Below are 22,600 nucleotides of genomic sequence, written 5' to 3'. Positions count from 1 at the left end.
AAATACAGAAAAGTTCTGGGGTTCCATTTTTGGGAGAGTCACTTCTTCCAAACAAGCCAGAATTAAGTTGTATAAAGTGAGACCCAGATGGTCTTTCAGGATTTCAATCTATCATCTGATCAAGGGTGATATTATGTGCAGGATAAGCAAATCAGGAAAAGAGTTGTTAATCAAGCACTTCTACCAACTTAAAGGAAAACTCGACAAGAGGGCAAAGATTCTCCCAGATGTAAGCCTTTCCCACCTCAGACAGATGCAGGAGGACCCTCTACAATATCACTGTGTAGAAAAAGATGATGGAAAATATTCTCGACTAAATTACGTAAGCCCTAGTGAAATTCATCACGGGAGAACTTACCCTGGAGGACACTCTGTCCCAGGACTGTTTTACCAACGCTTGGTCAAGTGACAATTTACCATCTCTATGTAATGGTTGTATTAAATGTTCAATCTGTTTCCTTTTTATTTCATATTGAACTCTGAAGTGCTTAAATGACTAAAAGAGGAAAATCAGCAACAACATGGCCATGAGTCAAAAAAAGCAAAAGCAAAGGAAACCACATTTCCTAAATGACAATTTTTTATATTTGGATAGCATTCAATATATGTTGTTGATAATAGTAATGACAGTCATGACACTAATAGCAGCTACCATTCATGAAGCCCTGACAACGAGCCTGGCCCCTTGCTAAGTCCTTTCTACACATGATCTCCTCTGGCTCTCTCTGTAACACTACCACGTAGACACACACTATTATTATTACCATAGGAAGCCCAGAGGACAAGTAGGAGAGGCAGGGCTAAAGCCTAGGATTTCTCATTTCCAGTTAAATAATCTATGTGCCAGTCCATGTTCATCAGGAAATAACAGTAAACAGGGATATAAATCTACGCTAATAATCAAAATGGTTGCTTTACCTCAAAGTACCAAACAATTTATAAATAGAAATGGCATATTTCAAAATAATGCTGAATTAAAGATATCTAAATTTGTGTTTAAGTCTGTATAGAGAGGTTTAGTTAAGGGATCTCATTTACATAATAGTCCTTTGCTTTAATTTTACGGCATTAAAATATTAAGACATAATTTCTTTTGTCACAGTATGGTTAGCATAAATTTGTAACAAGTAGACTTAACTGTAAGTCTAAAACGAACCTAAGAAAGTACTTATTTTAACTAAAGTTTTACATTTTATATTAAATTAACATCCTCAGTTGTGACTCCAAGTCCAAAAATGAATTGAAAATACCAATAAAATGGGGAGTTATGTTAAAGAACATGAGAACAGCTGTACAGAATCTGACAGATAACACTAAAGGAATTTCTAAGTCATAGAATAAATAAACATATAAATTCACATGAAGAACACTGGGGGGAGATGGTGAATAAATAAATATTTTACTCCAGTTACCTTCCATTCCCTCTAAGTTAATGTAATTAAAAAATACCAAGACACAAAATCAATCTTCAGTTTTATCCCACAGAATTCTATGCATAGAAAAACTGGAAAACACAGTATCAATTGATAAGTAGAAAGTGAGAGAAAATGCTGATGACATAATAAACCTACGGACAAAGGAAAACGCCCCCTCGATTCAGATTTCAGATGGTCTCTAACCCTATTTTAAAAGAGTAGTGATCGCCTTTGGCCTGAAAAGAGTGATTCTGTTGTACTTTTCTAATCTTTGGTTCTCTCTTATAAAATAACATCTATACTATAAAGGTAACTTGATAGCTTGCAATGTATTTTTTTACAATTTATGCTAAAACTAAAACTCACTAATGGGCCAGATAAGTATATTCACTCTGTTCTTGAATTTCTATTCTCAATTTACTGATTTAAAATTTTTCTAATGGAGCTCATTCTAGAAAGTTGCATTTTTGGGAAAGAAGATTACATTGAGTTTCAAAGCAAAAAGTACATCCATATAAGCACATATTGATTGCTTTGCTAAGTTCATCAAATATAATATTGATGGCCTCATCCATCTAAATTGAGGCACATTTTATTGATATGATTATATAAAATCACACACTAATGCAGTAGCTGTCTTCTATTGTTTGCTGTGTTGAATCTCTCACATCATTGTACTTTTTTTTTTGTAGCAAAAAGAGTGAAATATAATGTAGACTAGAATATATTATCATTTTGCCACTAAAATGTAATGCTTTTTTAAATGGGGGGAAAATGTGACCGCTGCATAGAATAAATCACAATTTAATGGGAAAATCTATTATAAGACTTTGTCTCTTGGAAGTGCAAATTGGACCAGAAATTCAATTAATGAAAGTGTAATGACACTGGGGGAACAATGACAACAACATCCTTGGCCTCAACCTGAGTGCAATAGTGTTGAACTAGGCAGGTCACAGGAAAAAGTGATCCCATTAACGGGCCCACTCCAAATATTCATGTTGCGATCCTTCAATAAATTGGGCTTATTCTACAGTAATTTTCAATTTGGCATTGAAGTCATTTTTTGGTGGAATTTTTTGTTATGTGGCATCTACAAGGTCATAAGTCTACAAAAACAATGACTAGATGTTTTTTTGTTCTGGGTCATCAACAAGACTCTGAGTTCTGGAAAAGTCATGAAGCTTCAGAGCTTAATATATAGTATGGATACATACAATTTAAAACTATTGATTCCACCTCTGGGTATATACCCAAGGACATGGAAACAGAATATTGAAGAAATGTAAGCACTGCCATGTTTATTGCAGCATCATTCACAACAGCCAAGATACGGGAACAATCTACGTGCTCATTAATGGATGAGTGGATAAAGAAGATGTGGTATATATATATTACATATATATTAGAATATTATTCAGCCATGAGAAAGAAGGACATCCTGCCATTTGTGACAACACGGATGAACCTTGAGGACATTATGCTAAACGAGATGTCAGACAAAGAAAGACAAATACTGTGTGATAGCACCTATATGTGGAATCTAAAAAACCAAACTAGTAAAATCAGAGGGTAAAATGGTGATTACCAGGTGATAGGGAGTGGGGGGTAGGACAGATGCTGTTTAAGGGGACAAACTTGCAATGAGTAATAAATAAGCCTTAGAGATTTAATGCACAGTATTGTGAATATAGACAACAATATTGTATTATAAACATCATACTTGCTAAAAGACTAGAACTTAATCATTCCAATCAGTAAAAATAAATGATAATCATAAAACATAATAAAGGTACTAATTATCACATGGCAATCATATTACAGTATATAAATGTATCAAATTTGAAAAATAAAACTACCTATTTACATAGAAATACAATTAAGTTACATGCAGAATTAAGATAATATATATTATTTCCTTAAAGACCTTTCTAATTAGTATCATTTGAAAGATTAAACGTAGGCTAAATGACATATATGAATCTTATTTTGAAAACTGAAATCTCTATTCCATACATTACCTGATATTTATCCTGCAAATTTGATTCTGTCATCTGTGCCCTTGTCAAATCTCTTTCAAATTGTTCTATCCAAACTTTTGTTTCCTTCAAAATTAGCCTGTCATCTCTCTAGAAAGCAGCAAACATTAAAATTTTATTAGTAACTGTGTGTTTATTTAATTTCTAATTAATACCTGATTGATCATCGAATAGACTTCATATTTAATAAATTTCAATTGTCCCTGAAAAAATTTCCCTCCCCTTGCCATTATCCCTTTTGGAGAGAAAGAAGCAAAAGTTAATTTTAGGAAAATATCTTAATTATCTTGCTGAATACTGAAATTACCTACCTCTACTTTTTTCTCAAGAAATGTTAGTTTAATTAAGAAAAGAAAATGTGCTCAAGAAAGAATGATGTAAGTGCAAAAATCTCAGAAAAAGCAATTGAATGGGAGTAGAAACAGGCCTTCAGTAGCTTCTTAATCCAAGGCCATTGGTAACTCAGAAGGCTATTCTGGATAAGATTACTTTTGACTGAATTCAAGGAGTTACCATCACAGTAACATTGGTCTATGTGTGTACATAATCTTTTAAAAAGACCAGTCAGTATTAAAACATAAGATCCACATGAACTGGAAACATTCATCATGTTCAAGATGGTATTGCGAGACCCTGGCAAAATACCACCTATAAGATATTAGCCAAATTATCTGCTGAATGAATGTCTCCAGGCTGTCTGTCACCTACATCTCAAAAATGAAAAAAAATTGGAGATTTACATATCTGTTTCCACAAATAATAACAAGAACCATTCTAGCATTGATTTAGTGAAGATATCCTAATTTTTCATCAAGATTTCTTATCTGGTAAGAATGTCAAAGTAATGATAAACATATTTCACATGATTTTTTGGCTTTTACAAATAGCTTTCAACCACCGCATCTCACTTGATGCCCACAACTCTGTGACACAGATAAAACAACTGTCTGTTGACACGTGAAGGGGCGGAGGAGAAAGGGTGCTGGCTATGGAGGCAGGTAAAGAGGGTTCCAAACTCTGATTCTGGCACGTATTAGTTCTGTGACTTTGGGCATTGTAACCTCTCTACTGTTGTACCATCATCTGAGCAGTCATCACACACCCTTTTCCTGGTTTGGGGGAGAATTAGAGATAATCTGTGTAACACATCTAGTACAGAGATTGGCACAGGATTCACGCCCTCTCCCACTTTCTGGTCTTGCAAAGGCAACCCTCTTCTGCCTGGAACCTCTTCCCCTGGATAATGCCTTCTTCAGAGCTCAGCTGAGACACAATCTTCTCTAGAAACCTTTTGTGACCTAGAAGTCTGGGTTAGGGGTCTCTCTTCCATACCAGTGGTTCTCATAATTCAGTGTGCACCAGAATCACCTAGAAGTCTTGTGAAAACACAGATTGCTGGGTGCCATCCTCAGGCTTTCTGGCCCTGTGGATCTGGGGTAACTGCTGAGAATTTGTATTTCTAACAATTTTCCAGGTGAATCTGCTGCTGCTGGTCTACGGATAGCATTTTGAGAACACTGCTCTATGATCCTATAACAACCTGAGCTCAAATATCCACCCAAAACGCACTAGATTGCATTCTCCACTTAATTGTCTCTTTTCTCCCCCATTACAAATTCTTTATGTATCTTTTTCTCCAGCCTAACACAGTGTCTGGCACTGAGCATCACTCAATATGTAATTGTGGAATAAGTGATTGATTGGTAACAGTTAATTAAAGAAAGGAATGGAACAGGAGCCCAAGACTCAAAGCTTCTGCTCATCCCATGATGTTCTCTTCTGAATGAACATGTGAATGTGATCAAGGCATATGTTTTATTACTGATTGACTTTCACACCCATAAAAGCACTAATGACGCATTCTTATGAGCTCAGAGGAACAAAAAGCTCACGGTCTACCCACCAAGATACCAGAGGTCAATGTGAGCACTACATGACCTCAGTGAGCAGAAGACATCCCTGTGAACCTCCAAGGACATGCATGTCATTACCTGTTTCTTGTCAACTGAAATTATTTCACAAAGTCATCTGAGAGAAAACAATTATGTTCTTACAACAACTTTATGAGAGTCCATCTAGTAAATGCCTTTTTCTAGTGGTGGGAAAGTGTCAAGAAAATTTCAACAAGGTAAGAAAGATGTAGCTATTTATACACTCAACATTCTCCTTTTTAAAAGGAAAATGAAGTACAAAACAATATTTAGATCCCCAGGACCCGTTTAGTCTAGTGGCTGTACTTCAGTTGGTAACCTTCACGTGCATTCACAGATTGGGTCTCTACGTGCCTTAGAGGACCACCTAAACTCATTCTCACTATTCTTTCTCCTTTCTCTTTCTCTCTCTTTCCCTCACTTTCTCTCTCTCTGTCACTCAAATATGCGCCCGGACTCATTTATATGTTTTGTAGCATGTTTATATATACATAAACTCATGCTTCATGGAACATGAAATAAAAATTAATTTAACATTTGACATAAAACTGGTTACTTCTAACTTTTTATTCCAACGTTGGCATAAAGTCTACTGTGTTGATAGATCCTTAACCTCAAGCCTAGATGAAATATAAGAAAATATGGAGAAACTGAAGTACGAAATAATTTGAAGATGGGAAAGAATTCATAATCATTAATTCCACATATATTTTTTGAGCACTTAACTGCGTCATGAACTTCACTAAACCACGTGAGCCAACATTGAGCAAAAGAGATGCGATGAAACTCAAGGTTACAAGCTAACTGAATACTTACCTTTTTCCGTTAATTACTTCCTGCTTAATATTTTAAAATATAAAAACAAAACTTTCACTTTATTTTTATCACTCATTCACATATAAAGAAATCAAACATTGTTATTGTAAATTCTTCCTTTCATTAGTGCTGTTAAGTGTTACTAAAAAGAAATTAATTGATGCTATCTTACAATTAAAGATTAGTGGGAAAGTCCATGAGTGTCTGAGACTGTAACTAACATTTAATAAGACATGTTATTTGTTCTATTAGAAAGGAAAAGGAAATAACAGAATTAAGGTACTAAAAGAAAATTTCTATAGAGACAACACATGCAAAGGAATAGCTAACAAACTGTGGAATGCAGGATGTTTGAAAGAGGTCACTCATTCAAGATTACTTAAATCTTACCTTAAAATTTTGGATAGAATTTGCAAAAGATGGGAAACCTGGAATTATTTCCTAACAATACAGAAAGATAATATATACAAAAAGAATATAAATTAGGGACAAATTTATATAGGAAACAAGAAAAAAACAATAGAGAGGCATCTGTCTATAGATAAACGGACAGTAATTTTAAGGGTATATGTTTGCATAACTTTTGAAAGTATCAAAATGTTTGAATCCAATAAGGAAACATAGTATTCTGGCATCTGACATTTTTGTTTTAATTTTTGGCAATATTTATGTTTTATAAACATGTCTTGGAATACTAAACACTTTAAAAGGAGAATGACGTAAAGAAGAGGTATATGGATTCACGTTTTTCCTCTATAAATACACTCATAATGTGCATCTCTGTATCTCTATGATATTTAAGACCATGCTGTGCTTCTAAAACCAGTCAAGAATATTTGTTGAAATGTGAGAAAGAATGAGTGAATAAATAACTGAAAGTTTAATAGGGGAGAGAGATGAGCCAATAGGCCTATTTTATTTATTTATGATTGAATGCTAATTATCCAAGGAATACTTTTAGGGAAAAGGTTTCTTCACCAGTTCTATTGGCTGAAGCAAGAAAGGCACAGCAATATCTATTTCCAGTAAGAAAGTTAGATTTAAAATGGTATTTATAAAATATCCAATTTAAGTCAACTCAAAAAGGGGACATAGAAATCAAATACACCAAAAAATAGAAGCCTGGTAGATATGTTGATGCCAAGATTTTTAAAAATGAATTAAAAGTACTATCTACTAAGACCTGAGTAGACAAATGCTGAATATTTTGAGGTGATGGCATCAACAGTCCTGATGCGTATAGTCTATAAAATCCTAAGCTTCGCTAGAATTAAGTGGCCATTTAGCTGTATTAAACAAATATAAGGCCTAAATCATTAAAAAAAAGTATACAGTTCTTTTTCTCTCATTCAAAACATTCATTCTTAGATGCTTATGCCCTATCTTACAAACGCACGTTAAAAGAAAAAAGGGCAAAGCTTAGAATACATTTTCCTTAAAATTAATTTTTGAAATAACCCCGAAGAAATCATATACATTCTCTTTTGTGGGAAGAGATAGAGGGAATTTTTTAAAAGAACCGTCCGAATTTATTTTCTGGATAATGAGATTAATCTCTTAATAATAGAGCCTCTTTAGTAAAGTATATTAACAAGCTTATGTCAGGAGTGTGTGTTCAAATCTCTAAGGGTTTTGCATTAAATTCATGCTCATGAGCATTAACGAAAGCTTCTCCTTTTGTTTCTCAGATATTTCTAGCCACAGAATTTACTCATCTGGAGAGATGATGAATGTCAGAGAAATTAAAGTGGTACAAACTCGGAAACCATTCAAATGGATAATACAAGGACTTTAGATATGAAAATTAGATGGAAAGTGAATTTTTTCTATGCTTATGGGATAAGTCTAATATGCGTACTTATAGAATGTCTTATGCACACAGCAACATGAATGCTCAATTATCTTCTCAAGCCCCAGAAAACTCCAGATGACTTCCAAGCACACGCCGCAATCTACGCTAGGATGGGCCCAGAGAGTCTTTGCTTTCGCCTTCTGTGGTGCATCATAGAAACATTTACTTTGCTAACGATAGATGAGTTACTCTGAGGGTCAACATTTGTGCATGAATCCTGGCAAGGAATAATAAAGGTTTTCTGAAGCTACAATTTTTAAAAAACTAATGTAGCTCTGTGAAATGACAGATTAACTTCATCCAAACGACATAGGAAACACAAGTGACTGTTTTGCTTAATCCTTTTATGAAGTCACTAATTGGAGAAATAAGTTACTGTACCTCTATATGATGACCTGGAGAGAATGATATGGAAAGAGTTTGGTAGAGTATAATGGAAAAAGAAAATTATAAAATTGTATGTATATTCTGATCGTGTTTTTGTTAAAATATTATATGTGTTTACATATACATAGAAAAATGGGAACTCACACAAACATTAATTTTTTCTTCTAGGATAGGTTCTCTCTAGAAGGTCAAATAAAGATAATTTTCTCTTTCTTTCTTCCAGTTTTTGTTTTTCTTTATTTATGACAATAAATGTATGTCATTTGAACAGTATGAAAAATGTAAACGTCATTTAAATGATTGAAAGGCTGAAAAATCTAACCAGAGTGAAAAATGATAACTTTTACAAGTTTGCCCTACTTTCGTATGTTTGCTGTGAGTAGCAATTTATGTAATAAAATCTAAAAGTCAAAATTAGATTTTATCAGACTGAGCAGCACTAGGGGCCTCAAGATCTAGATGTACAAATGATGTGATGGATATACAATTACCTCAACCCTCCAATTACTAAAATGGGCTTTCCTGACACTGCTGTCTTTCCTCAGCTTTGATTCACCAGTATTCTATATCCAGCATTTATTCTTAATAATGTTTTCCCTGACATATTCAGCTAACAAATCAGAGAAATCTTTTCCTCTAATCACCTCTCCAACTAACAATATCTATTCTTTACTCAGTTGCTCTATATTGAAATGTATTTCAATTTAATTTTTCGAAAACAGAATGCTTAAAAATCTGAGTCACCATCATTGAGTGCACTATGAGTACTCGAAGAAAAACAAATACTTACATCAGTCTCTTGCCCGTCGGTGCCTGTATTGTGGATGTCCGGATATTGTTTCAGAAACTGGGCTACATAGGTCATAATAGATTTCTCATCTGGTTTATCCACATCAACATCTGGGAAAACCCAAACCAAATGGGAATAATGAATTAGCATTAATTAGATTTTAAAAATACAAGCTTTGAAATCTAGCTAATATACCAAAAGACACTGTCCTAAATGCAGAAGAAAAATAGAATTAATATTTAGAGATTTTGGCGGGGAGACATATGTAGTCTGGATGATACGTGCTGGAAACTTTATGAGTCAGAAAGATGACACCTTTTAACTAAGAGCTCTTAGGAAACTAGTAAATTTCACTTAAATAATCTCAATATTAATTGATCAGAAATCTGAGATACTATACAGTTGTTCAGACATTCTGTTTAGTTAACAAAATACAACTAATATGTACATTTTGGAATTGGGGTGAATGGGTGGTGTTAAAAATGCTTTTAACAGGTGTAGCACTGCATGACAACTGAGTATATAGCTTGTATACTATATATGGCCAAATACAGATAAACCCTGTCCATACGCCCACAAGTTTTGCTTTAGAAAAGAGGGAGACAAATTATGTTCAATTCCTTAGATGGCCTCTCCACTGTCGAGCATTCAAATTACTGTTACCAAGGACTTTGAGGGAGACACAGAGCCTGAAAAGATTTCAATCATTGTCATTTGAACTTTATAGATGCTTACCTAATAAAATTGGTAAAAATCAAAGATATTTATACAAATTTAATAATTACACATGGGGGCAAGACTACAGAAATAAAAAGTGTTGAATGTTGCACAAAAAAGTCATTTAAATATCCCTTATAATGGCAGTGAATAAAGTGATCACATTTTGGAGATTTCAAATATAAAATATGCACCTACAGAGGACAAAATAAAACAAAACAAACAAAAATCATCAGAATCAAAATATAAAACTGCCCTAATAATTGGCAACATTCCTTGTGATTTGAGATACAATTTCTAGGGACTAGCAACGTAGGATTTAAAAAGAGCTACAACTCAAATGACCTTAAAAGGAAACAAAGATAACGTATTCTGAAATTTGCTAGATAACTCAAAGGTGATTTTAGAAATGACAAGATCACCGATGTGGAAGATGCCTGTGAAGAACAAGTAAAACATTCGTGCAATGTGAAAGTGGAAAGAGCAACATTGAATACATAATTTAACATAGTATACACTTTTAAATATATGTGTAACTAAATCATAAAATAATTGTTATAATAGATATGAGTCTATCTAATCTCTACCCCTAAAAGTTTATACATTCACGTTGGCTAAATAACATTTTAAGAGGGAAATTCTCATAGGAGAATACAGGATCACCTTATATCTGGGATAGCCTTGCATTTGGGCAACCTCTGTTTCTGATCATGAAAGAAAATATTAAGATCCTCTAGTATAGTAGGCATGAAAGAACCATTTATACCCTCCTCCTATCTCACTCTTGAAAATATTTCCACTCTGATGCATCCTCTGAGGTTGAGAGTTGGACTATGTGTGTGGCTTTCTCCTTGATCTGAGTAAGTGTATTACATACTACTAGCTTTTTGTGTGTGCAGAAACAAGGTGGAAAGCCTTGGTTATCCTAGTGAGTCTTGGGGGCCCACAGCAGGTTCCTAAAGTGGCAAGGGGTCTCCACACTGCCCCTCAGAGGAAACCCACCAGGGACCGGAGGGTCTCTGTAACTTACTCCTGGAAACACAAGTGTCTCCACTTAAGACTGTTTTAGAGCTAGAAAAGTTCCCTCTGAGATCTCATCATTAAAAATAACTTGCTTTGCTGTATTTACATTTCTGCATGCATTAACAGAAATTTCCATAATTGCCAAACCAAATAAGAAATTATCCGTGACATTTGGAAAATTCACTTGAACCTTTTAATTTCAATATAACAAACAACTTACTCAGTTTATTAAAGTTTATTAAAGCCATCAAAATTGTCTTGTGAAGGCCTGAAAAAGTTAACTCCATTTCCAGAAAGTCTGAATACTCATAGTCTTACCAAAAAGATGCCAAACAATGAGAACGAAAAATGTTAGTAGATCATTTTCGTAGTTTGCCCAACTGACGCCAAAACACTGGATGGTTTTCAACATTTCTAAGTATCTAATGACTGATGTTTTTAAGATATGATCTTAGATTACTAACAATCTCTTATTTCTTCCATATTCTTTGGAGTTATATAAATAGAGTAATTCTTTTATCCTGTGATACCCCCTCCATACAAACACTTCTAAAACTTTCATTCCATCCTTAAGTATATTGAGTAAGTACCGTTCACCTGGCTGATGTCTCCAACGCTGAAGTGTTGTTTGGAGCAACAGAGCTATATTTTGCTCCCAAAAATAGTGGAAAATTTTTTCCCAAAGAAACTCGGTGCAGGAAGATACTATTACTTCCTGCTTGTCTCAAGTTTTCTGGCATCTAATAGAGTCTCAGAAGTCATCTGTAATTTCTGGGTAGAAAACATACAAACCTACTGAGTTGAGACATACAAGAGCTGACAATTACTCAACATACCTTCAGGATCCAGTAGTCTTGGGATCCCCAGTTCTGTTTCAGCAATTGTGAAAGCCTCGTCCAGATTTTCTCGGTTAGATCTCCCTTTCAGTTTCTCCAAATCCACTAATTCTGGTCGAATGGCATGAATGACTGAATGAAAGGCAACCCCACTTCTCCAACTGCGCCCAAAGTCTTTGACTTCGATTCCAGTCTGCCTTAGTGTAATAAAAACATAAAATAACGTCACATTTTGAAGACACGGTCAGCACTTTCCTGAAGGCCTCATGCAAAACCCAGTCCTCTTCAGCAATGAATGATGTGCAGTTAGCTATACTAGTTAACTGGTTTTGAGAAAAATAAAGCAAAACAAAATTTTTAGAGGATAAGAAGATAAGACGTAGAAATTTTTGTTCGATATTTAGAGTTTTCTGTATTAGATTTTTCATCTATCAAGATAAACAATTTAAAGCACATTTTCAAAGGAAACCAATTTGGAGAAAAATGTCTGGCAAAATTTAAAAAAGGGAAAATGATAAAAACATCAAAAGTGATGATAATTCATCATTGTATATGTTTTCTTTCTTTCTTTCTTTCTTTTTTTTCACCAAGGAAGGTTAGCTCTGAGCTAACATCTGTTGCCAATCTTCCTCTCTTTTTCCTTGAGGAAGATTAGCCCTGAGCTTACATCCGTGCCAATCTTCCTGTATTTTACATGCAGGTCACCACCACAGCATGGCTGACGAGTGGTGTAGGTCCGCACCAAGGATTTGAACGGGAGAACCTGGGCCTCTGAAGCAGAGTGCACAAAACTTAACCACTATGCCATGGGGCTGGCCCCTTCACTGCGTATTTTTTGAAGAAGTATCTAACACATTTCTAATGATAATGATCAGCAGTACTGTGTTCTACATGCACAGGTTATAACAGACATAATATATAATAGACATTATCTAAAGTGTCTGAATTATATCAAATGTATTAACAAATGCAAAAGGATGTGATTATATTTCTTAATCAGTCACAAAGGAGCCTATACTCAACTTAAGTCCAGATAATGATTCCAGTTACCCCATGGATCAAATTGTTTCTTAAACTCTTCTTTAGGAATTGCTTTAAGGGCAATGCCCTGGTGGCAAATCTATGGTCTTTGGTGGTGGGTTTGATTAATTCAAAGCCAGTTACAATAATTAAGAAAGTGAGTCAAATTGGTAATAATATTTTGCTATTGAAAACATAAGTGAGGCAAGTTCATGAGTAATCTTTTCTACATGTAACTTATCAACTACAACGGCGGTTCCAAAAAGAGCAGCAAAGACGTCTGGGCAATGGCAGCATCCCTTGATTAAGTCTAGAGCCTTTAAAAGTGATCAGTTAACTAGGTAACATTCAGTGGACAAAAGGTTCTGGTCGTTTCTTTTTAAAAAATTAGTCTCGCTACAGTTGTTTCTAAATAAAGAAGAAATAATATCACAATTGTTTTTTCTATATTCTCAAAATTTCCATGAACTGTAAGACATAATATAGCTGACTGATACACTGATTAATATAAAAAGTTGGTAAATGCCCTTAAATTTTATCTCAGTAAACTGGTCTCATTTTAAATCATGTTGTACCAATATACATTCAGTACGCATAAAATATATTGTTCTAAAGATAGCATCATTGGATCTAATCACTGGCTTCATAAATAAATATTTAAAAAACAATTTTGTAAGAGTCCAGTATTTTTAAAGTAATCTCGAATCTTCTCGTAGTACTTAGTGTTTTTGTCTCTGGTAGCACAGATATAATTTTTTTCAGCCACTGTCTGACATGCTGGCAAATATCCAACCAGGTTGAGCAGTACGTCTTGTTATCCATTCATTTGTACAAACATCTCTGGTTTTATCTTACTTTTATACCTATATTTTCTCTTTGCCCAAATTTCCTCATCTAGAAATGCTTTTGTATTCACAGTCTCTTAGGCCACGTCAAACTGTTTTTTAACAAAATGAAGTGTGATGCAAATAAATAATTAGCTAATAAATATTCATCATGCAATAACATTTTCTGATTTTCTTGAAGTTATCATTTTAGACATTTTTAAAAATAAATATATAAAATGTTTCCCTATATTTACTATGTTGGGATAATTAAAAATGTCTCAGTACATTTTCTTCCTCTATATTTGTTGAACACACACACACACACTCACACACACACATATCTATACTGTTTCACATTAGATCTAAGCAGTACATGATATCCCAAAAAACTTTCAGTTTTAGTCCAAACCTCTCATTTAATAACCTTAGTTACAAAATCAAAGAAAACTTAGATACCTCACTTAAAGAAGCAATACAAACTTAAAGAAAATTAGATAGATCACTTAGAGATGTGATGAAGTATATCCAGTTTATAGGCATTTCTAACCACTAAAATATTTTTACTTCAAGTTATTTTGAATAGATATGAATATAAATATCTTCGTTTGTTTGGTTATTTTACTAATTTTTGTCCTAAAATACAATTGCTCTTCTCAGATATTTGAAAATAGGTATGCAAATGTCAGATACGCTATAACTTAACACTTTCATTTCTGAGAGCACGTAGTGATAGTAGATGAAGAAGGTAAGAAAACAAAAGAGAGAGAGAGGGCTTACCCGTCCTGTGTGACTGAAACAGGTACGAAAACAGTGAATACAGTCTGGCAATTTGCCTGGTGTTGACCGGATGTTTTACCCTTTCTCTCCATTTTCAGTCTTGTGAGACTGATAAACCCTCATGTCAGGTAAGAAGTTGCTTGAAAAACACATACTGGGATAGTGTAAAAAGCAGCTTTTAGAACAATTATCAACCATTTGGTGGCATAATGGAATCATGCGTTCATTACACAATTCTCATGGCAGAGGACAGTCATCTCCGCAAATCTCTACATTTTCTGAAGCTGAAAATAAATGGATCTCATTGACGTTGCTGACGGGTGGAGAATGCTCGGGTCTATGAATCTGGACATTTACACAGATAAGGAAAATACAATTTCCACTAATGTTACACATGTACAAGTTGCAAGAATGACTTCCAGTTATCATTGAAACACATCTTTGAAACCCAACACACCACGTGTGAAACAAAACCAATGCAGGAAAACTCCAACAGCATTAGATTTGAGTTTATTTCAAGCTACTGTAATATTAAACAAAAACCAATTTGTTTTTGGTTAACTTATTGCAGTGTGGATCAATGGACAAGAGAATATCGCATTGACGTTCTTACACAGTTTGATTGCCATAGCATGATGACTTCCTACCCAGTATGTTTCTTCTCTCCGCCAAGTTAAGCTGCAAAAGAGATTAGTAATGCCCATTGTAGATGGCATGCAAACAGCATACCAGCAATGCAGGAAGGGCTCTTTATTCCATTTCTACTACAGAGTCTAAAGAGCCCCAAAGCTTTGCTTTCAGAAATATTTTTGAGTGCAACTTGAATCACAAAAATAAACACCAAATTAGAAAACCACCAACACACTGTAAAAGTTAAATACAACTATATAAATTAGTAACACTAATTATATCTTGTCTATGTTTATTTTTTTCTCTCTTTATTTTTGCTCTTCAAATACTTTAAAAATAGAACTTCCTATGTTTAGCGCCTCAATATTTTATAAGGATAAGTACTTGTTTACAACTATTTTCCAGAAGCAGAGAATAAGACTCAGATTAGATTTAGGCAATGCAAAACAGAAGAGAAAGTGAATTAATGTTACATGTCACTTAAGAAAATCATACAAAAGCACAACTTCTCTGTGAAGAGATCTTACCACTGACCACAAAATATTGATATGATCGATTGAAAACTCTATTGAAGTTGCTATGAGAAGGTACTTTCTGAGGATAGTCATTTTCTATCTAGCATTATCACATAAACGTACACATATGTAAATTTATTATGCCTAGAAGCAAACAAAGCTAGAAGCAAATTCTCAATGCATAAAGCTGAAATTGACAAAGGAATCTGCATTCCAGATAAAAGATGAGACCAAAGGGAAAAAATAGAAAAAGAAAATTGCTAGAAAGTTTCAGGAAATAAAAACAAATAGCATTATTTCAAAATGTGGACCTTAGTTCACATTGTTATTAAATAGAACTCAATAGTCTCATAAAGAGATAGTCAAATTTAAACCTCTAAGTTATTGTGTAAAGATAGCTAATAGGAGCAGAATGTCCAAACAAGGACCCAAATAGAATCAGCCCTCATGCCGTTAATCAAAGTGTAGAAATTAAACAACTTAATTAATCAGGGCCAATCACATGAATGAAGAAGGAATTAGTTTTATTACAGCATCTTCCTGGAGTATTAGTGATGATTTCTGTTTATATTTTAATTCAAGGAAAGAGTGAAACAAGATCTGAAGCAAGGCCATTCATTCAAATGTCTCTTCAGATTTTGCGGTCATTGGCAGGTACACTCAGCAACAAATTGATAACTCAAATTATCCAAATTTTTTTCAAATGTAAACAAATTCTTGGTACTTACTTGGCTGCTATGTACTGAACCCAGTTTAATAAAGCCTTCTTAGCATTTCCTTGGATCTTGGTGGCCACCTTCCGTTTACTTGGGGGGCTGGCAGTCTCAGAGCTGACCACGCTGTCTACAGAGGATGTGCTGCTGGACAAGGACTGGAGCTGCGGCAGGTTGCTGGTCAACTCCTCAATCTGTTTGTGCATTAACAGTCAGCAAAAACCATAAATGAAGGAATAAAATAAGACCTAATGGCTATCCAAACTCATGGAATGCACAACACCAAAAATGAACCCTACTGTAAACTATGGACTCTGAATGACAATGATGTCTGAATATAGGCTTAGTAATTGTAACGAATGTACCACTCTGTTTGGTTATGGGGGTATGGGTATGCATGTATGGGTGCAGGGAGTATACGGGAAATCTCTGCACCTTCTCCTCAATTTTGCTTGTGAACCTAAAACTGCCTAAAAAACCAACCTGATGGCTGGAATAAGTATTCTGGATGGCATGGCAAGTTAATTTCTCCCCATCATGTCTCCTTGGAGCATAGAACTCTCTCTTCCAGAGAACAAAGAAAATTTTCCTGATCTCTTTCTACACCAATATTTCATCTCCATCACATCCTTCCCACTTTTCAGATTGGGTACCTAACAAGAGTTCCTTGGGGGAATTCCCAGTATAACACCTTTGCAAGGAAGAAGAGGAAATTCTCCTGCTAACGAAAAACAATGTACGTGTGAAGGTCACATTTCTGCCAGCTTGAGAATCAACCCCAGAGGTATGGCAAATGAGGGCATTATCAAAATGTCCACCCCTACCTCCATCCATGACATTATATCAACTGAAAAGGGAGCTGTGGTACAATACCTGGAAATATAGAATTATGGTCCACATCAATCCGAGAACTATTGAGGGTCGGCCATCAGCTATATCAGTGGAGTTAATGTTGACTAATTTAATCTGTTTAAAAAGAAAAACTGTACTAGTAATGTACTAGAAGATTATAGACCATTTAATTACACAATAATTAGCACTTTATCAGACATCAATAAAATTGGGTCATGCCTGTACAGTGGTACACAAGAATAAGTAGGATGAGCCATAAAAACATACAAGCACATGGTTCAGCGGAAATTTCAGGAGCATTCATTAGGTGCACACAATAAAAAAGAACTATAGTATGAACTCCAAAAACTTGTTTACAGTTGAAAAAATATGACATCATGCAAGGAATTACCAACAAAACGCCAGACAGAAAAAAAAAAAGGTTATTCTCTACATTCAGAAGTTCACTCAAACTTAAAAGAAACCGTGGTGAGTAGTTTAAGAAGATGCACTTACTTTGAAGTTTGTTACCAAATAGCATGAAACTTATGTTCTCTTTTACCTATAAAAGTCAGGAGTTAAAAATTCTAAAATTTGTACTAACCGGTGATCCTCTGTACATGGACTGACATGAAAAACAAAGGGAGAAGATGATATACATAGACAATCTCTCAAAATCGGCATCATTTGTTCAAAGGGGATAAAATGTAAGTAGTAAATTTAGAGCATAATTTGGTGACTACACTTAAGTGACAAACAAAGAAAGCCAAGCTATAGTAAAGTAGAAAGAGACTGTTACAGTCCAGTTTGGGGCACTGATAACTATAAAGCATCCAGGAAATGTTAATCTGTCTACAATTGTCCCCAATTATTCATTTCAATGCCTTCCTAACTATTAAAAAAGTTATTTCCTAAGTCCCAGCAAAATGGATTTGCACGGTAAGCCTCTCTCAGTCAATCTCTACAGATACAATTAGAAGCTGCTCATCATCATCCTTTTCACAATCCCTAAATAGAGAAGAAAAAAATATAATAAAGTACTCCTTAAACTTCTAACTCCAGAATTCTCAGCCAAGATTTCATGAGGTGTGTTGTTAATAATAAAGTTGAGAAGTTCGTAAATGGTTTGCTTTAATAAAAAATTATGAGATGCGAAATCATCCCACAAATATTTTACTCTTAAGTAATTAGTTTAAATTTACTAGTTATACATCTGAAAGATAGTGTAAGAGCTAGCAAAAAAAATCATTGTAAATAATTTGAGGTACATCCATGGGATTTTGTCTCACTGGTGATGTTCATTCATCATGTTCAGAGACAGAAAAACAAATTGAGACCCGTTATAGATTGTAAGCTTATGTGTCTACTTCTTTTAAACCTAGCACAGTGTAAGACATAATACGCGTTTGGGAAAAAGAAAAACATTGAATTTCTTTAAGCTTTTATGATAAAACCTATTGCAATCTTTATAATCATTTTGATTACTCTTTTTAAAAACTTCTTCAGAATTTTCTCCACATCTGTTTTAGTATTCATGAACCATAAATTTACAACATATGCTAATAACCATAAGATTAATGGTGGATTATTTCCCTTGTATATCATTCTCTTTAGAAATGTGGTTGAATATCAGCTGAATTTCCTAATCCAGCTCTAACTCTACTGTGAAGTTAGCATAGTCAACTTATTACAGAACCAAGCTTTTTTTTGCTCGACTTGTGAAGAAAAATATTTTTCATAATTATTTTCTCTCCTAAAAACTGTATGTTCCACCAAGGGTTTATGGAGCACAGCTTTTTTTGTTTGTTTTTTTGACCTCTGCTCCCTTGCAAAATCCTATTAAACTTACAATAAATTCTTAATAACCTCAGAGGGTGGAATGGGCAATAGAGAGACATCCAAAGAGAGTGAAGAATTTCCAGAGGCCAGAAAGAGGAGGAGATCATACAGATGGATAAAACCAGAGCAGAAGGATGTTGGACTAGTGGTTCTCAAAGGCTGATCCTCAGGGCAGCAAAAACACACTGCCCAAAAACTTGTTAAGAATGCAGAACCTGGGACCTCCCCTCGGACCGGCTGAACCAGAAAGTAAGGGAGGGCAGCCCAGAGAGGCTGTTCTAACATCACCTCCAGGCGAGTGTGATGCACGTGAATGTTCGCCAACCCTGCATTAGACAACTGTAACCTGGGGGAGTTTGCCCTTGCAAGCCAGTGGCCTGAACGGACTGAACTGTGTGTCCCCAAAATTTACGTTTTGAAGTCCTAACTGCCAATGTGAGCTGCAATTGGAGATAAGACCTTGAAGGAGGCAATTAAAGTTAAATGAGGTCCTAAGGGTGGGGCCCTAATCCAATAGGACTGGTGTCCTTCTAAGAAGAGGAAGAGATACAGAGCTCTGTCTCCCTTCCATACGCACACGGAGGACACAGTGAGGAAGGAGCTGTCTGCCAGCCAGGAAGAGAGGAAGAGCCCAGCCCTGCTGGCACCTCGATCTGGGGCTTCCAGCCTTTAGAACTGTGAGAAAAGAAATTTCTGATGTTTAAGCCACACAGTCTCTGGTATTCTGTTATGACAGTCATAGCAGGCTAATACAAGGCCCACAGATATTTCAAAAAAATATTCGAATTATTTGGGAATAAATTTGGAAAAAATTTCAATTTAAAAATCCAGATTACTCTAACCCACTTCATCTTTTAGCTCACCTTTCTGGATCTCACAGGAATTTAAATTTATGTCCCTTCTTTGCACTACGGCAAGTTTTAGGAAAAGTGGTCAGTGGTCGGCTCCCTGTATTACTGTTTAGAATGACCCACCTGACACCTTATCAGAGAAAGAAACTTGTGGCAAGTGATGGATTTGTTCATTAGGGTGACATTCACACAATTCTTATCAGATACTAATGTCTGCTTTTCTGAAGAGCCCTGTAAACAAGTGGAAAGATAACACAATGGTAGGGTTTTCTCCAGTAAAACTTGGAGTATTCATTAATTCCTTAAATCAAGCTAAGTAAGAATCCAAGGGCTAAATAAATTTTCTGTTATCTAAAGAAAAAAATCCAAACACAGGACAAAGTAAGTACAAAGATCAAAGACAAATTTTGAAAATAAGATTGAGACATAAGTTCTTAACTCATAAAGGAGAAAACTAAATAGTAAGAGAGAGGGCACCAAAGAGCCCTCAAAAACTTATTCCTCCCCACAGTCAATCATTCTTGAGCCTACGGCACAAAGAAACGCAACAAAGAGTAGCTCCAAACTGTATGTTTCAGGAAGATTTATTTTTAATTAAAAGAGATTAGGGATCTGTGGGGATCAAAGGGAACTGCTTTGCATTTTTTCTGAGATTCAAATGCATTACTTTCTGCCCTTAGTAAATATAATATTTAAAATCAGAATTCTCTACTTTTTTTTTTTATTACTTAGGGTTGTTCTGTGAAAATGGACCTTGTACAAACAAGTCTTCTGTGAAAAGAAGACTCTGGCCCTCGTTACAAACAATGCCTTTCATAGATTGTCATTAAATTTTTCTCCAAAACTTATTAATTAATAAAAGGAATTTTGTTTTTATATTCTAGCTAATGAGTATAGCTCAGAATAAAGTAGGATACTTCTGTTAGATCACTGAAGTGGAGGCTGAATGACTTGAAAAACTCTAAATATCCTGTTCAAACTGTTCAACAAGGCTTTATTCAGCTTTTTATGAAAAACTCATGGAGGGAAAGCTGGAAGAAGAGAAACACTCCATTAAGAATGATATTAGAGTGATCTGGAAACAATGTCCAACATTTTATAAGAAGCTGATTATTTTCCTATACCATCTTAATACTTAGAATCTCTCTTTGACGTAAAGTTGGCACAATTGACTGAATTTTACACTGATTCATTGTACTACCAACTAATCAAAATATAAATTATTTAAGGGCCTGAATTTAAGTTGTCTTTAATTTTGTATTTTCCAGAGTTCCCATTTTATAGAAATGCATTTGTGCCATAAATCAATTATTTTAGTCCATATAGATTGAGACGGAAATAAAAGAATCATTCTATTTTTCCAGAAGTACCTGGATATCCATTTATAAAGCTCGTTTTTGTACTGCCAAACACAGACTTCCTGAATTCTCACATGTTCGAAAAGGCTAAATCTAACAGGATTGGTGCAACCATTTTGGAGGAACACATGGCAATACCTAATAAAACTACACACACACACTTACCTTTTGACCCAGCAATCATACTTCTAGGAATTTACCAAGAAGATGCACTCCCAATAACATGAAAGTACTTATGCACAGTTATTAATGGTATCATTGTTTCTTTTTGAAAAATATTAAAAACAACCTAAATGCTCATTCATAAGAGTGTAGTTGAATAAACTCTGGCATGGCCAGATAATGGAATATTATGCAACTGTAAAAATGAAGGAGGAAAATCTCTATAAACTGATTTGGGTGACTCCAGGATAAACCATTAATTCAAAAAAGCAAAGTGTGAGTATATCTATAGTATGCTACTCCTTATGTAAGAAAGAAGGTGGTATATGAAAATACACTTTTTCATTTGTGCAAAAGAAATACAGAAAGAATACATCAGAAACTAGAGAGCTTGATTAACTAGAGGTGGGAAAGGAAGTGAAGGAAAGGAGAATGAGAATGGAGTAGTAAGGATGAGAAAGGAGTAGAACTTCTCTAATTTTTACTCTTAGAACTGTAGTGGTGTCTCATTTCCCAAAATAAAAAATAATAATTAAAATCAACTAGGATGCATGAATGGGGTTATCCAAAATGGAGAATGGGGAGAACGGGCAATAACAAATGAACCTGACTCTGTTAGAATATGAATAACACAATCACCCTGAAGGGGATGGAAAGAACAGAAGCAACCTAAGTAAATTTGGAAAAGTCTTTTGACTAGATATCATAACGCTAAAGACCAAAAGAACTGTACACACACGTGGTTCTCCAATTAGTACGTCTATTTCTCAGAGGGTTGTGGTGAGCAATTCTGAGACTATTTTATATGTATACGAGGGTTGAAAAAATAAGTGAATATATTGTAGATGAGAACCAGATTTCTCACTGTCAGAGAAAGTAGAAGCAAATAAGCATGGAAGGTAGAGTGAACCTTGAGGTGTTTGGTTGCAGTCAGGAGTGTCAGACTGAACCAGTGGTTTATACATACACGCATAGGAGAAGCTATGTATACACACACGTGCATACATTGCAGTCATATTGCATGTCTATGCTGTATGGACTATATGAAGTGGTTTTACCCCACAGACAACATTGAAAACACACACACACAAGGAAAGAAGAGAGAGAGAGACATAGATACGTGTGTGTACCTGGGTCAGTAAATATACATATTTTCTAACTCTGTCTAGTGAGAGGGCCTAGGGGCAATGAAACTTCAATGGCAATGAGCACACCTAGTACCCAGATCTTGGTTTCTAAGTACCAGTCACTCACATAAGGAACAAAGCCTC

The 22,600-nt window shown here is 34.9% G+C and overlaps 1 protein-coding gene across 23 annotated transcripts in view; it reads right to left on the bottom strand.

Moving 5' to 3' along the window:
* The window catches only part of SYNE1 (spectrin repeat containing nuclear envelope protein 1), a 445,076-nt gene that overhangs the window by 323,481 nt on the left and 98,995 nt on the right, over positions 1–22,600 (bottom strand). For 16 of the 23 annotated variants that reach the window (XM_070487624.1, XM_070487580.1, XM_070487542.1 and 13 more), the window contains 8 exons: positions 17,724–17,744; positions 17,162–17,254; positions 16,304–16,482; positions 11,807–12,003; positions 9,231–9,340; positions 6,592–6,642; positions 3,437–3,544; positions 359–496 (listed from right to left, as the gene is read on the bottom strand). In XM_070487624.1, coding sequence (XP_070343725.1) covers positions 359–496; positions 3,437–3,544; positions 6,592–6,642; positions 9,231–9,340; positions 11,807–12,003; positions 16,304–16,482; positions 17,162–17,254; positions 17,724–17,744 — 897 coding nt within the window. The remainder of the gene's footprint in view (positions 1–358; positions 497–3,436; positions 3,545–6,591; positions 6,643–9,230; positions 9,341–11,806; positions 12,004–16,303; positions 16,483–17,161; positions 17,255–17,723; positions 17,745–22,600) is intronic. The other 7 variants (XM_070487809.1, XM_044761490.2, XM_044761496.2 and 4 more) reach the window with 3 other exon arrangements.

The sequence above is a fragment of the Equus asinus genome, chromosome 1 (genome assembly GCF_041296235.1).
Source record: "Equus asinus isolate D_3611 breed Donkey chromosome 1, EquAss-T2T_v2, whole genome shotgun sequence".
NCBI lineage: Eukaryota > Metazoa > Chordata > Mammalia > Perissodactyla > Equidae > Equus > Equus asinus.
The sequence above is the reverse complement of the archived record's forward strand: the minus strand, read 5'-3'. Positions and strand labels throughout refer to the sequence as shown.